The sequence below is a fragment of the Podarcis tiliguerta genome (assembly GCF_965153285.1).
Source record: "Podarcis tiliguerta genome assembly, chromosome: 3".
NCBI lineage: Eukaryota > Metazoa > Chordata > Lepidosauria > Squamata > Lacertidae > Podarcis > Podarcis tiliguerta.
Window position 1 is genome coordinate 118,774,850 of NC_139536.1, and position 16,217 is coordinate 118,791,066.

At 41.0% G+C, this 16,217-nt stretch overlaps 1 protein-coding gene across 8 annotated transcripts in view; it reads left to right on the plus strand.

Moving 5' to 3' along the window:
• The window catches only part of RCBTB1 (RCC1 and BTB domain containing protein 1), a 28,934-nt gene continuing 12,717 nt past the window's right edge, over positions 1-16,217 (plus strand). For 3 of the 8 annotated variants that reach the window (XR_014510031.1, XM_083435599.1, XM_083435602.1), the window contains exons 1-7: positions 1-168; positions 3,805-4,001; positions 4,663-4,813; positions 5,975-6,141; positions 6,699-6,857; positions 7,820-7,927; positions 8,570-8,712. Coding sequence is in view for 7 of the 8 variants with exons in the window: in XM_083435599.1 (XP_083291725.1) it covers positions 3,876-4,001; positions 4,663-4,813; positions 5,975-6,141; positions 6,699-6,857; positions 7,820-7,927; positions 8,570-8,712 (854 nt within the window). In the remaining variant the exon portion in view is untranslated. Of the gene's footprint in view, positions 588-3,804; positions 4,002-4,662; positions 4,814-5,974; positions 6,142-6,698; positions 6,858-7,819; positions 7,928-8,569; positions 8,713-16,217 lie in introns of all 8 variants that reach the window. The other 5 variants (XM_083435604.1, XM_083435600.1, XM_083435601.1 and 2 more) reach the window with 5 other exon arrangements.

The following is a 16,217-nucleotide window of genomic DNA, read 5'->3' on the forward strand; positions in this document are numbered from 1 at the left end:
GCGGGCGGAGCTCTCTGGCGGAGTGGCGCCTGGCCGCGCGGGTCCTTGCGCCGGCCCGTCTCCTCCGCCCCCCGCCTGCCCGGCGTCCTCGGGGCGGGAGCGAAGGCGCGCCTCTCCGGAGATCCCCAAGCCGGGCCTCGCCGTCGCCTCGCCGGACGGGACTGGCAGGTAGGGACGCGGACGAGGCTTCCGAGCAGCAGGCGTCGCTTTCTGAGGGGGGCGCGGGCCGGACGCGGCCCTTCGCGGCGCCCCTGCCTCCCCTGGGCCTGGCCAGCCCCTTCCGGAGTCAAGGCCCGGGGCAGGATTCCGCCGAAGGAGCGCTCTTCTCTTCGGAGCGGAGCCCGTCCCGGCTGCCTTCCTGGCAAGAAAGCCGAGTCAGGGGCTGCCGCATCAAAGACTCCAAGTCCGAAGGGGTGGCTCGGATTTCAGCCAAGCTAACAGGCAGGAGCGTTTTTGTGGCTGGTGATAGAAGTTACAGATGCGTACAAATTATAAACGCAGTGCTGGCCTAACTTGACAGCTTCGCTATTCAAGCTCTTGCAGGATACGTCCATATGTTCAAGTGACATGGCAACCATTTTTCTCCCGTATGTCCATTTGTGAACCCCTTTTCTCTCCTAAAACAATCATTTAAACTTGTTAAAAGAACCAAAATATATTTTATTTATCCTTAAGCTATGTCTGAAAGAAATTAGAAATGTCACATTTTTAGATGGGCAGCTAAGACAGGAATGTACTCAAATCTGTTTTGCAGTGTGTAATTAGCACTCTATATCTTCTTAATGGGATGCGGGTGGCGCTGTGGGATAAAGCCTCAGTGCCTAGGGCTTGCCGATCAAAAGGTCGGCGGTTCGAATCCCCGCGGTGGGGTGCGCTCCCGCTGTTTGGTCCCAGCGCCTGCCAACCTAGCAGTTCGAAAGCACTCTCGGGTGCAAGTAGATAAATAGGGACCGCTTACCAGCGGGAAGGTAAAGGGCGTTCCGTGTGCGGCTCTGGCTCACCAGATGCAGCTTGTCACGCTGGCCACGTGACCCGGAAGTGTCTTCGGACAGCGCTGGCCCCCGGCCTCTTTGAGTGAGATGGGCGCACAACCCTAGAGTCTGTCAAGACTGGCCCGTACGGGCAGGGGTACCTTTACCTTTACCTTTATCTTCCTTAATGGTTCAAACGATGTAACATATTCTGATTTAAAATGGAACCCCAAACCAGTAGTGTCTGATGGGGACTGGGGCTGTGGTTGTGTTTAGCTTGGGGAGGAGAAGATTAAGGGGGACATGATGATAATGCTTTTTAAATATCTGAAAATCTGCTCTAGAAGGCAAATCCAGAGCCAGTAGGTGGAAACTACAGGGAAGCAGATTTTGGCTAGCAGAGCAGACAGCAGCGGGAGACAGTGGGCTCTGCTTCCCTAGAGGTTTGCCTATGTAGTGGCATCCTGCCCTGAGCAAAAGAGCTGTCAGACTATGGGACTTGGACTACCATACTTTCCAACACCATGGTTTGCATTCAGCAATGTCCTGTTCAGGGAAACCCCATGGAAATGAATGAACCTTTGGAAATGGTATAGGTGCAATTTATTTGGAACAGAAGGCCAAACTAATTGTGAATAATGTGGTGACGGAAGAATTTAAAATTGAGAAAGGAACACGACAAGGTGCCCAATCTCTCCATTGCTTTTTATATCGGTCCTGGAGGTTTTGTTAAACATGATAAGAAGGGACCAGTTGGTTAAAGGTATACAAGTGGGAGCTAAACAGTACAAATTGAAAGCATTTGCTGATGATTTGGTACTGACTTTGCAGGAGCCAGAATCTAGTACTAAAAGAGTATTAGAATTAATTCAAGAATTTGGTCAGGTAGCAGGTTTTAAGTTAAACAGGATGAAAACCAAGGTTTCAGAGAAAAATTTAACTGAGATGGAGAGAGAAAAGTTTCAGAAGGAGACAGGATTAATATTGGTTAAGAAAGTGAAATATTTGGGGGTTAATATGACTGCGAAAAATGTTTCCGGGGCCTAATCTGGCCCACCTGTTGATTTAATCTGGGCCCCGTGGCAGTATATGTCCTGGGGTAAAATCCTTAAAAAAACTTTGGGGTAAAATTGTAAAAAAATTCAACAACTGCAATCCTAAATATATAAAAAAATAAATAACACTTCTTCAGATACACTGAAACAGAAGTCACCAGACCCTTATATATAGTGGGAGGGTGGGGTGGGGTGGGGTTTTTCTCAGGCGGGTAGTAGGAGATGGGTGATAGACTCAATGGTTATGGTAAATCACCCATCTCTTTGTGTGCATGCACACAAAAGCTTATACCAAGAACAAACTTAGTTGGTCTCTAAGGTGCTACTAGACAATTTTTTAAAAAAAATATATATATTTCGACTGTGTCAGACCAACACAGCTACCTACCTGAATTTTCAATCCTAAAAGCAGCTCAACAACTTTGGGGTCAACTTCAGTCCTAAAAAATGAAAAGCTCAACAATTTTGGTCGGCCCTCATACGTGTTCACTTCATCAAATCTGGCCCTCTTTGAAAAAAGTTTGGACACCCCTGGTGTAGGGGAACAAAAAGCATGAGCTGAATTCAAGGCCTGGCAAAAACACGGACCCTACTTAGTACCCTCTTTGAGCAAAGGATGTGGCTGTGAATGGGGTGTGGTCTGGAGAGAATCCTAAGGGCCAAATAGAGAGGTCTGGAGTGCTGCATTTGGTCTCTGCGCTTGACATTCCTCATCCCTGAAATAAACCGAGGCCCATTTAGGGCCAGTGGATAGAGCCTGGGTTTGGGAGGCTGAGGATGCCTCTTTGCCACATGCAGGTGGTGACCCAGTTACCAGTCTTTTCCAGTTTGCCTCCTTTTTTGTTACATCATCACTTGCCTTGGTCCACATGTTTCTAGCCTAGTGTCTGGAGCCACACAGATGTGTTGGCTACTTGTTTCCTGAATTTTAGTGTCTTTTATATGTTGCAATTCCCAGCAGCCCTTGCAGGGAATTACAGAGGGTACAGAACATGCTTCATGTGACATTATCTCAAAGGTTTGTGCTGCACACTGGTTTTATCAGCTCAGCTCCTTCTGTATGCAACAAGGTAAGATTTTTAAAAAACAATACTGAGATATGGAAACAACTTTTGTCACTCCTGGTATTACAGAGAGTTAAAACTTTAGGTTTGAAACATCCTTGACAGTCTACCTTTTGCTTCATGTAAACATGGTTGTCTCTGTTTAACTTTCAATATCACTAAACTTGCAGGATTTCTTGTTTTGACCTGGTTTGTATGCTAGCATTGTTGGGTCGTTTCAGAGATGTCATCTGAGCAATGGCAACAAAGCTCGCTTTTGATGTTTGTGCTGCTGCTTTGCAACAGTGGAATGCCATTTCTCAAGCCTTTTCATGTTCTGTTCAGCACCAGATTTAGTAAGTCTCTATAGCAATGTTGTGAAGGGTGCCTGCACAGGCTTAGCTGACATTTTTGTTCAAAATGAAATGGCAGCTGCAACTCTGGCAACTCCCTGTAGATATGGGAAGTCGAAGAGTAGTGGACGGTCTGTATGGGATAGTAACTCCCTCTCTGCTTTGGGAATGGGCTGGTGGGTTAACAAGTGCATCAGGAGATGTGCGACTGCTACCTCTGATTATTTGCAGGGCTGCCTAGGAATACATCCCTGCAGCTGTACTACACGCATGTGTAAATCTGTGTAACCCAGAGTTAGGCATCTCTGTGTCTGCACCACAATATAGAAATAGGTTTTCCATATCTCAAAATCCAGTCTTTCTATCCTTTCTTCTCTTCCAGGTGACTCCATTATTTTGTTTTAATTGGAGGCAAAATGCCAGCATAAGTCTGGTATAAAGAACTGTGAAGTCATGATGGATGTTGGAAAGTGGCCAATATTTACTTTGCTTTCACCACAAGAAATATCAACCATCCGAAAAGCGTGTGTGTTTGGAACATCTGCCAATGAAGCGATATACATCACCCACAGTGATGAGGTAAATATTGGGTTGTCTAGGTTAAATGACTTAACTTTAAAAAAAAAGTTTGTATATCTGATGCATAAGCCAAAAACAATGCAAGTGATTTGCAAATGTTCATTCTTAGAACCTTACATTTGTCCCTATTGAAACTGACTTTGTTAGTTTTGTCCCAGTTCTCCAAAGGTTGGTAAAGATTCATGGCTTCCTATATGAATGTTATAAACATGTAAGAATAAGAAAAATAAAACATTTCTAAGTACAAACGCTGTATATGTGGAGTAATATCAAAGAAAGAAAATTGAACATACAGGTGATAGTTAAGTAAATTATACAGTGGCTTTCATGGGTATAATTCCAACCAAAATGTGTTTTGACCTTGGATGTTTAAAATCAGAGTGTTCCTTCCATATTATAAAAGAAATCCAATTTCATAAAATAATCATAGCTCCAGCATTTTTTAACCATAGCATACTGTGTTGAGTTTGCCAGATTTTGACCATTTAGAGTTCATTGCAAAGCCATGCTATCATTATAAAGACACTATAGCTGAAATGGATATAGTAAGAATCCTATTAAATCTTATAAATTGTATATTTACCCTGATTCACTTTCATCTTGATGACTGTTGCTATAAATATAAGCATTAAAATATAGTGTTATTGGTCTCTCTTTCCAGGTATTTGTATTTGGATTAAACTGTAGTAATTGTTTGGGAACTGGAGATAACCAGAGTACCATTGTACCAAAGAAACTTGAAACTTTATGCGGAAAGAGGATTCGCAGCCTCAGTTATGGAAGTGGACCACATGTAATACTTAGTACAGAAGGTAGTTTTGCTCTTGAGCAATACTAATTGCATGCTCCCTAAATTTAAGCAAAGGTAGTTAGAAATGGATTCCAAGAAAATGTGGTTGTGGCCTTGCGCTGTTGGCAAGTCCATTCCAACAACAGGTTGTTCCAGCTTAACCTCCCTGTGTGGCTGCATCTTCCCCTCAACTCCTACACGCATATATTGGTACTCTTTCCAATCTAGTCTCCCATGTCAAAGAATGGATATCTTCTCTTCTCATCTGATTTTAAGTAAACCCATTCATGGAATAGCTGTAATTGGATGAATGAGTGAAAGTGTATATTGTTCCTTCTCTTTGGCCATGAAAGTTGATTACTTTGTTGGGCAAGACACTAAATTACTTTACTATGTTGCTTCCAATGGGATGTGGACATGGTTTTAAAAATATTTGCCCAGCTTAAATATTTGAGGTAAGCTTGGGCTGCAGAATTTTATTAGGCACTTCCCTCTCGCCAAGGGTGCGAACTGGTGGCTCTCACAACGTTGTTGGATTGCAACCCCCATGGATCTTTTCCTGCCTTCATGCAATGTTGTCTCCAACATCAACCCTAAGAATGAGAGTAGTCTTTTGACATCTTCCTTTGATGCATGTGTGCAGCTTGTGCTAAAGGTGGAGCCTGTGGCTGCAATTGCCAGTGTTTTCCTTTGTGCAGCAGCATTCACCAGACCAGGGAGGAGTAAAGTTATGTAGATGCTGCAGCGCTTCCTAGGAAAAATAAAATCTAAAGAAGGCTTAAGTGTCTCACTCCGTGTGTGCGCACACCCCATTCCCTCAAACCTTTCAGAACGATTGGGTTCTAATTCAGGTACTTATCTTAAGACTTAGGGCTATTTTCCACACTGTACAAGCAGAATTCTGCTTGTGAAATAGGACATCCACTTCTTATGCTCTCCCCTACATACCCCCAAATTCTGCTTTGGAGCAGATTTTGAGGCCACATGGTGGTCTGGAGGGGGCAGAAGAGGAAGTTGCATTGTGGGCGTGGAAGTCTGTTGCATGAGTGGAGCTGTGGCTCTGGATGCAGTCTCTTATATTTTTTTCTGACCCGCTTTTGTCTGGTGTTGTTTGGAATTGGGAATCACCTTCTAGGGTTAGATAAATAAATTATGGACATTTGTGCTTTTGTGCCTTTCATAGATGGTGAAGTTTATGCCTGGGGACATAATGGATACAGTCAACTTGGAAATGGGACCACCAATCAAGGTGTTACACCCATTCAAATCTGTACCAATTTGCTAATTAAGAAAGTAATTGAAGTAGCTTGTGGCTCCCATCATTCTATAGCACTATCATCTGATGGAGATGTAAGTCTTTTATATATGTATATTATTACTTGCTAAACTTTTGCTTTTGAGAACCCACTGTTATGCAAATGTGTTCCTGTATTTATTTATTTAAAAGCATTGATATCTCACTTAATATTTCAAAAATCTCTAAACTGTCTTAAATTTTGGGAAGCCCTCAGAGAAAAGTGAATCTGATGTTGCTATCAATCATTGTATTGTGTTTTCCTAGTGAAATATTTTGGACTGAAATCTTACCTTAACAGATAAGATTAAGATGTAACATGATGTTTCATGATGTAAAGTTACATGATGTAACTTTGCATCACGATGCATGTTTGCAGAAGGAACGGATTACCTGTGGACACAGGGCAGTGTCTGCTGTTTGGCAAGGCTTTTGATGTGTCACCTGCATATCTGCAGCAGTGGAGTTAAAATTGGAAGAGTTCTAGGGTAAAATTTTTTAAAAAGGTAAAAGGAGATAATCAACTCAAAGCTGTTCAGGCATTATTTTTGTTCTGAAGGAAGTTTGGAGTGTGTTCCCATTATGTCTTTTCATCTTCTTTCCTTGCGCCAAGGTGTATGCCTGGGGCTATAACAACTGTGGACAAGTTGGGTCAGGCTCCACGGCAAACCAGCCCACTCCCCGCAAGGTTTCCAACTGTCTGCAGACGAAGGTGGTGGTCGGCGTTGCATGTGGCCAAACCTCTTCCATAGCTGTAGTGGACAATGGTGAGGTAAGCATTCCAAGGTCATTGCACACATGGCTCTGCTTCTGCGTAAGAAAATGCTAAAGTGCAGAACAAAGGGCTAATAGAAGATGCCCCAGAAACTTTTGTGAAGCTGATGAGCTGCAGTGGCTTTAAACTAGACACCTGCTGGCTGTTCATTGCCATTAGGACTTGTTCTGGCACCTGTATGTTCACTTCATCATCTAAAATTCATTTCTGAAGGTGATGCTGGATCACCTGAGGGAGCAAATCTTGTGGTTAAAGGGAAAAGTAGGATTTGTGACTCATTTGATAATTATTGAAACCTCAGATGCAGTTAGTAAACAATTATTCAAGGCTTAAGTCAGAGGAAGTTTATCCTCAGGAAACGGGGAAACTTGAGCTATAAATAGTGTTGACATTGCTGCTTCCTTGCTCTTAAACGCTGGAAAGTTAAACTTTTTTTACTTACGCTATGAATCCAGTACATCCAGAACTGTCCTGTAACATTTAGGGGAAGGGCAGAGTAACCAAGTAACTCTGCAGGCAGATTAAACTAAAAGTCATAAAACCCTTCATTTTATAATTTAGGAGTCAATATGCAGTGTTCATGTGCACAAGAGAAAAATGAGTCGGCAACAGATAGCTGAAGTGTATGTAGATTAGGATTAGGTGCATTTTCAGCCTGCCTTTCTCAGCATCTTTCCCTGAACTAGAGCTATTTTAAATTCATTTTTATTGTTACATTTATATCCCACCTTCAAGGAGTTCCGTGTTTCTCCCTCCTCGCCATTTTACCCTCACACCAACCCTAAGAGGTAGGCTAGAGGGAGAGACTGGCCCAGGGTTACCCACTGAGCTTCGCGACTGAGTGGGGCTTTGAACCCTGGTCTACCAGATCATAGTCTAACGCTCTCACCAGCACACTGCACTGGCCACCTCTTTCCCTGGAGTGCATCCAGATTAACTGTTCTTCCTCCTTCATGAAGGTATATGGCTGGGGTTACAATGGCAATGGTCAACTAGGTCTGGGAAACAATGGCAACCAGCTAACCCCATGCCGAGTGGCTGCACTACAAGGTCTCTGTGTAATGCAGGTGAGTACAAAATAGTGTAAGTTGTGTTGCTTAATTGTCCCCTGGTTTATTGTGAGCTTCTGTTTAGTGCTTATAACCCAAGCCTAGCCTGCAAACAGTTGGTGTTGAAGAGGCCTGGTAACTATGAGCCTGTAGATGGCTGCCATCTTTACTGCAGCTGGGGCAGCCTTCAGTTGGCAGTTTTTGCCAAGGGCAGGAAAAGGGAATAACCAAGACGCAGCTGCCTCTTCCAGACCTGAGATTGTGTTTAGGAAGTGTCAACATTTTACTGGTGATCTTTTGGAGACAAGATGACTTGGGTTATTTCTCAGTTGTCCTGCAAGTATTTTACCAAACCATCAATAATCAGTGAAACCTTTTCATACCTGGGCCAGGGAACTTACAGTTCTCGTGATGTTTGTTGGGCTCTCTCCACCCCCAGCCTCAGTCAGTAGTCAGAAATAACAGGAGTTGCAGTCCAACAGTATCTGGAGAACCGTAGGACACCCCCCTCTGCATTTCATAACCTGTGTGCAGACTCCCTTGGCGTTTAAAACTAACCCAGGTTGTGCAACTGATACTTAAGTGTCCAGCAGTGATTTCTCATTCCTCGTGGCCATCTTAGAGTGATGCTAGCATTGATTTCCATTTTCTTTCTTGCAGGTTGCCTGTGGCTATGCACACACAATGGTGTTAACGGATGAGGGCTTGCTCTACGCCTGGGGAGCAAACACTTATGGGCAGCTGGGAACTGGCAGTAAAAGCAACCAGCTAAGCCCAGTGCAGATCATGATGGAAAAGGAGAGGTAAATGTTGCTGCAACTAATCCTTGGAACTGGGAGGCAGGGATGTTTGAGGTGTGTGTTCATGGCACCCTGAAAAAGAGGTGACTGAATGCCTTTGTCTGTCCGTCTTTGGTGTAAAGGGCAACTTCTCCTCGCAGGCTTTGTGGGCAGGGCTTCATCTGTCTTCCTTTCTTCTCTGATCCCTTCTCAGTTTCCACCCTCCGTGACTCAAGATTTGTTATTTTAAGGCGTCTAAGTTACGGCAAGTCCTGCCAGTACTTTCCACTCTGCAAAAAATGTGTGTCTTGTCTTGTCTCAAACGGAACTTTGGAATACACTTCACTTTTAGATAAAGTTAGGCAACTAAAATGAATGAGAACCACCTTAAGTTCAGAACAATCTGTTTTTGTTTTCTACTCTAGTGATGTAGGGAGGAAAAGACTGGTATCACTTGCTATACCTGCCTAGGGACTGGATTCTTTCGACTGGGGTGCTTGATCCAATAGCCCTCAGCTGGTGTGATTCTGTGATGCACTATGAGAAGCTTCTTTCAAGTCTCCATCCAGAATTTCGTGCTCCTCTCCTGCTTCAAGTGCCCCTAGTAAACTGTATGCCGTTTCATAGTCAAGTGACGCAAAAGTTTAATTGTGTCATGTTTTGGAAGGGGAAAAAAAGATTTTATTAATTTTCCAAAAAGTTTTTTAAACAAACAAACAAACAAACAAACATAAATCTCGGGCGTATTTAAACCAATCTTAGTAACATTGTTAAGTGACTTCCTCGTATCCCCCTGGTTGAATTTCAGTGTATATCATTTTAACAGTTTTCCAAAACCAATATTCTTATAAGAGTAACTTAATCACTTAACATCTTTCTTTCTTTCAAATTTGGCATTAAACATATTAATTCATCACATTACATATTTAAATCCTAAGCCTATCTGATATTTGCAAGCTTTTCCAATTAAGTTAACTTAACATATTTAACTAAATAGTCTTTAAATTTCGTCATCCATTCCTCCTGGTACTCCTCCTCCTCCTGGTCACAGACTCTTCCAGTCAGGTCGGCTAGCTCCGAAAAATCCATCATCTTCATCTGCCAATCTTCCACTGTTGGTGCTTCTTGTGTTTTATAGTTCTTCGCTAACAAAATTCTTGCTGCAGTTGTGGCATACAAAAATAATTTAACATCTTTTTGGGGCAATTCCAAACCTGTTATTCCAAGAAGAAAGGCCTCTGGTTTCTTAATAAATGTATATTTCAACATTTTTTTCAATTCGTTATAAATCTTCTCCCAGAAGGCTTTCACCTTGGGACAGGTCCACCACATATGATAGAAGGTACCCTCTTTTTCTTTACATTTACAACATAGATTATCACTGTTGTGGTATATCTTTGCTAATTTTACAGGAGTCAAATACCATCTATACATCATTTTCATTATATTTTCCTTTAACACTGTACATGCAGTGAATTTGACCCCTTTCTTCCACAATCTTTCCCAGTCTTCAAACATTATATTATGTCCCACATCTCTTGCCCAGTCTATCATCACTGACTTAACTTGTTCATCCTTTGTATACCATTCCAACAATAAGTTATACATTTTAGACAAATTTTTAACTTTAGAGTCCAACAACTCCGTTTCCAACTTAGATTTTTCTGAAGCAAAACCATTTTTCTTATCTAATTTGTACAATTCATTAATCTGGTGATAATGTAACCAATTTAACTTATCTTTAATCAAATGGTTTTAATTTATAACCTTCTTTGTCCTCTAATAACAAGTCTGAATATCTCAACCACTTGATATCCATATTTAACTTTTTCTGGGCCTTCACCTCCATTGGCGAAAGCCATCTGGGTGTCTTCCTTTCTAAGAGATCTTTATATTTTATCCATACATTGTACAGAGATTTCCTAATTACATGGTTTTTAAAAGCATTATGGGCCTTTACTTTATCATACCATAAATATGCATGCCATCCAAACACATTGTCAAATCCCTCCAAATCTAAAACATCGGTATCTTCTAATTGTATCTATTCCTTAATCCAGCAAAGTGCAGCCGCTTCAAAATAGATTTTCAAATATGGCAGGGAAAATCTCCCTCTTTCTTTAGAATCTGTTAGTAATTTATATTTAATTCTGGGTTTTTTCCCCTGCCAGATGAATCTAGATAAAGCTTTCTGCCATTCTTTAAAACATTTCACATTATCTATAATTGTGAGGGCTTGAAACAGAAATAACGTCTTTGGCAATACATTCATCTTAACCACTGAAATCCGGCCCATTAGTGACAATTTTAAATTTGGCCGTATCTCTAGATCTCTCTTAATTTCATTCCATAGTTTCTCATAGTTATCTTTGTATAAATTCAAATTTTTCCTGGACAAATTCACTCCCAGATACTTAACTTTTTTCACAAAATCTAGGCCCGTCTTTTCTTGTAATAACTTTCTTTCATCATTATCCAGATTTTTCTCTAATACTTTGGTTTTGCTCTTATTTAAGTTAAATCCTGCTACCTGTCCGAATTCCTGTATCAGCTCCAGTGCTTTTACTGCACTGGTGTCTGGATCCTATAATGTCAGTACTAAATCATCAGCAAAGGCTTTTAATTTATATTGTTTGGATCCTACTGTAATACCTTTAATTTGATCATCTTTTCTTATCATACTTAGAAATGAACAACAGAGGGGAAAGTGGGCACCCTTGCCTGGTTCCCTTCTCAATTCTAATTTCCTCCAATACCACATTATTTACAATAATTTTAGCTTTTTGTTCATGATAGATTGCATTAAAACCATTTAAAAAAATCTTGACCAACCCCCATACTTTCTAAATTGTGAACATAAAACTCCAAGATACATTGTCAAAGCATCAGTAAACATTAACATTGTTTTACAGTTCTTTCTTGCTTCCAGCTTTTCCAAAATATCTACAACATTCCTGATATTATCTTTCATGTGTCTTTCAGGCAGGAAACCTGTTTGATCTTTATGTTTATGTTCAGACAGAACCTTCTTTAGCCTGTTAGCCAGTATATTCGCAAAAAAATTATAATCCACATTAAGTAGGGAGATTGGTCTGTAATTCTTGACATTGGCTCTATCTTGATCTTGTTTAGGAATCAGAGTAATATAAGCTTCCTTCCAGGTTTCAGATGCTTTGCCCCCTCCTAGAATCAAATTGCATACTTCTGCCAAAGGTTGGATAAGCCAATCTTTCTTTCTTTTTTAATACAATTTTTATTGAATGATTTTATGTTACAAAAAACAATACAGCCATACCACCACTAAATATAATTAAGAAATAAAAATTACATACATTGATATTTAGTTTGTTATTTGTTATTTACCGTCTTATTTCCTCCCAAACATTGCATACAACAACACACATATGTGCAGACACCCACACACCCACACCAGCACACAAAATGATAATAATGAAAGTAAATATTTTTTCCCCTTTTATCTTCCAAAATATTTTCTTCAACTTTGACTTCCTGTCAAGTCCCTTTGCATATATTTTATCTTACATTTGAATGTACACAAAACAATAAACCTTTCTATATAATTTTTCTAATACATTCTGAAAACATAATAAATCCTTAATTGTTGTCCACCTCCTTTTAGTTCCTTTATCACTCGAATGCTAGCACGGAGTCAAAACAATTATTGTATTTTTGAACATATCTTCTATAACCATCCCATTTTTCCGCAAATTTTTGCTTGGAGTTTCCTCTGAGTTTACTAGTCAGTTGAGCTGTCTCCACCAATTCCTGTAATTTGATTTGCCAATCTGTTATTTTTGGAGCCTCGGGATCTTTCCATCCCTTGGCCACAAGTATACGAACCGCTGCGGTTGCATACAAGAATACCTCTCTTAGATTTTTTGGCATCTCTTTATCTAAAATACTTAATAGAAATGCCTCCGGTTTTTTAGTAAAAGTTATCCCCATCATCTTTTTTAATTCATCGTATATTCCCTCCCCCCCCAAAAAAAATCTTAATCTTTTCACACGTCCACCACATGTGGATCATGTCACCGTTATTTCCTCCACATCTCCAACAAGCATTCGCCAAATTTTTATACATTCTTGATAATCTGGAAAGAGTGAGGTACCACCTATGAGCCATTTTCATAATATTCTCTCTTATATTATGTTGTTGTTTAGTCGTTTAGTCGTGTCCGACTCTTCGTGATAGCTGGCTGTAAATTTCAAATTTACCTTCCATAAGTTTTCCCAATCTTTTAGCATAATTGGACGGCCCACTTCTTGGGCCCACTTTATCATTAAAGCCTTAACCTCCTCATCCATTACTTCGTACTCTAAAATAAGTCTATACATTTCTGCGATTATTTTAGTTTTACTATTCAGTAATTCTCTTTCAAATATTGAAGGCTCCTATTCAAAACCTATCTGCTTATCCTGTCTGAACATTTCATTCACCTGGGAGTAATCTAGCCAACTAGAAAAGTGATCTTTTATTTTCTCATAACTTATCAATATTAGTTGACCCTCCTCCTCCCTTAATACTGTGTTATACGTTATCCAGTTCTCTTTGATGTTGTTGTTTTTTTTAACAGCGATTGCTTCTAATGGAGAGTTCCATCTTGGGGTTTTCTGTTCCAAATATCTTTTGTATTTTTCCCACACCTTATATATAGCATTTCTTATTATATAGAATCATAGAATCATAGAATCATAGAGTTGGAAGAGACCACAAGGGCCATCGAGTCCAACCCCCTGCCAAGCAGGAAACACCATCAGAGCACTCCTGACATATGGTTGTCAAGCCTCTGCTTAAAGACCTCCAAAGAAGGAGACTCCAACACACTCCTTGGCAGCAAATTCCACTGTCGAACAGCTCTTACTGTCAGGAAGTTCTTCCTAATGTTTAGGTGGAATCTTCTTTCTTGTAGTTTGGATCCATTGCTCCGTGTCCTCTTCTCTGGAGCAGCAGAAAACAACCTTTCTCCCTCCTCTATGTGATATCCTTTTATATATTTGAACATCCTCTTCTCCAGGCTAAACATGCCCAGCTCCCTTAGCCGTTCCTCATAAGGCATCGTTTCCAGGCCTTTGACCATTTTGGTTGCCGCCCTCTGGACACGTTCCAGTTTGTCAGTGTCCTTCTTGAACTGTGGTGCCCAGAACTGGACACAGTACTCCAGGTGAGGTCTGACCAGAGCAGATATTCTCTGGATATTCATAGGTAGTCAATTCTCAAAAATGATTGGTTTGCATCTGAAAAAAAAAATGAAGTCTTTTTCACTTGGATTTCTGACTCTCCATATGTCTGACAGATCAAATTTGTCAGTTATGTCAAAGAAAGTCTTAGGTAGTCTGCCAGCATTCAAATTTTTTTGCCTCTGAGTCCTATCCATCAAAGTAGATGCAACTCCATTCAGGTCTCCCATTAGAATTAATTTGTAATCCAAATAGTCCAAAAGACTTGTTTCCAAGTTCTTGAAGAATTCCGCTTTGCCATCATTAGGTGCATAGATTCCCAATAACAAATATTTTTTCACCTTGTGCTGTAATTTCCACTGCTATGTGTCTTCCTTCCTCGTCTTTAAAGATCAGTTTTGGGTTCCATTTTTCTTTGATATAAAAAACCACTTCTCTTTTTTTCACTTTGTCCGAAGAAATAAATTCTTGTCCAAGTTTTTTTTTCTATGATAAAATTTTTCTATGTAGTTTTGTAATATGTGTTTCCTGTAGACAATTACACCCAAATTCTGTTTTTCCACCACATGATATACCTGTCTCCTTTTCTGAGGAGAATTTAGTCCATTGACATTCCAAGAATAAACTCAGCGCCATGATGTTAAATTAAGGGGTCGCCGCTCCTGCCCCTGGCAGCTGCGGGCTTTGCCGTCCAAGTTCCACCGCGTGCTTTTGCAGAAATCTGTCCCTCTCTCCCCACAGTCTTAATTCTTTGCTTCCTTCCTTCGAATTTAAACGATAGGCCCTCTGGGAATTCCCACCTGAAAAAAATGTTTTTACTCCTCAAAATGTTTGCCAATTCTGTAAAATTGGATCTCAAATTCAGGAAGTGTCTAGGAATCTGCTTGAAGAGGATGATGGATTTGTCCTGTATTTTTAAGCCTTTTTTATAATGCAATCCCAAAATGGTATCTCTCTGTTCCTTGGTCTTGAAGACCACTATACAGTCATAGGTTATTTTTCTATCCTTTTTGGGCCCAAATCTGTAAGCTTTTTCTGTCCACAACTCAACTTCTTCCTTTTTCAAATCCCACCACGCCACAAAATAGTCCATCAGACACTCCTTGAGTTTCTCCTCATCCAGTTGAGGCACCCCTCTCAATCTCAAATGAGACTCCCTTTCCTTTATTTGAAGAAAGGCAATCGAATTGGCGTTTTCATATTGTAGTCTTTCCAAGTCTGGCACTCTAACTGTCTCTAGCTGTGCCAACCTTGTATCATGTGTAGTTATCTCAGTCTTAACCTCTTTCAGTTCAGAACTTAAAGCTTCAATCTTTTTATTCAGTCTTTCTATACCCTCTGTGTTGTGATTTGTATTGTCTCTAATTTCATTCAGTAGTACCATTACAGATTCCTCAAAGGGTGGATTTTTAGAGCCCTGTCTTTTGGTTACCTTCTCTTGTTTATCAGCAAACATAATGGCTCAGGAATTTCAAGGTCAGTCCCACAGCTTAGTGGAATGAAAGAGGAAAACAGGATCCCACCACCAGTCCCACAGGTGTCAGCCCAGGCAGGCAGCAGCCCCCCTGTTCTATGTTATTAAAGCAGGCTGCAAGTAAAAAGAAGTTTTTCAGATCACATATAAAGTTAACAGACAGTCCTGGAAGTAGAAGACACTTTTAGCTACTTTAAAATGTGTCCAGACAGCCACAGGATATAAAATAACAGAGTCAGTGGAAACGAAGATTGAATGTTTCCTCTTCCGTTGTGACGTCACAATGGAGTCTAGCCTTTCCCTCCCGGGAGGTCCGCAACAGAATGGAGGAGCCTCTTTACTCAAAATCACAGTCCCGCAGGGTTTTTAGCAATTGAAATATTTCCCCCCCTCTTCCCCCTGCAGAAGAGGGGCATAGGTTTAACTTGCAAACTTTCAAAAGTCTTTTTCCACCTAAGGCTTTGGTCCTTGCTTACCGACTCCGCTTTCTTTCAGCAAAAGGGATCAACCTCCGTTTTTAAATCCCTTCCCCCTCCTCTAATCTTGGTCAAATTAAGACTTTGTTCTTTACTTACAGTTCCAAATTTTGAGTCTTTTTATTGAAGGAATTGGCTGCTCATGGTCGCCAGACTCAGAGCTTCGTGCTGTGAAGGAAGCAGTCATTTCCGCTGTGCCGCGTCTCCAACCCCACTCACTCTCGGGGCTCTTGCGAGCTTACCGGGGAGTCGCAAAAGGGCACCCACCGGAACACCAGGTCCTCAGAACACCCGATCTGAGGTTTTTCCGGGGGACCGCAACACTCTTGCGGTCTCCCCCTGCTTCACAGCGCTGGGGCTCTTTCAGCTGAAAGAGCTCC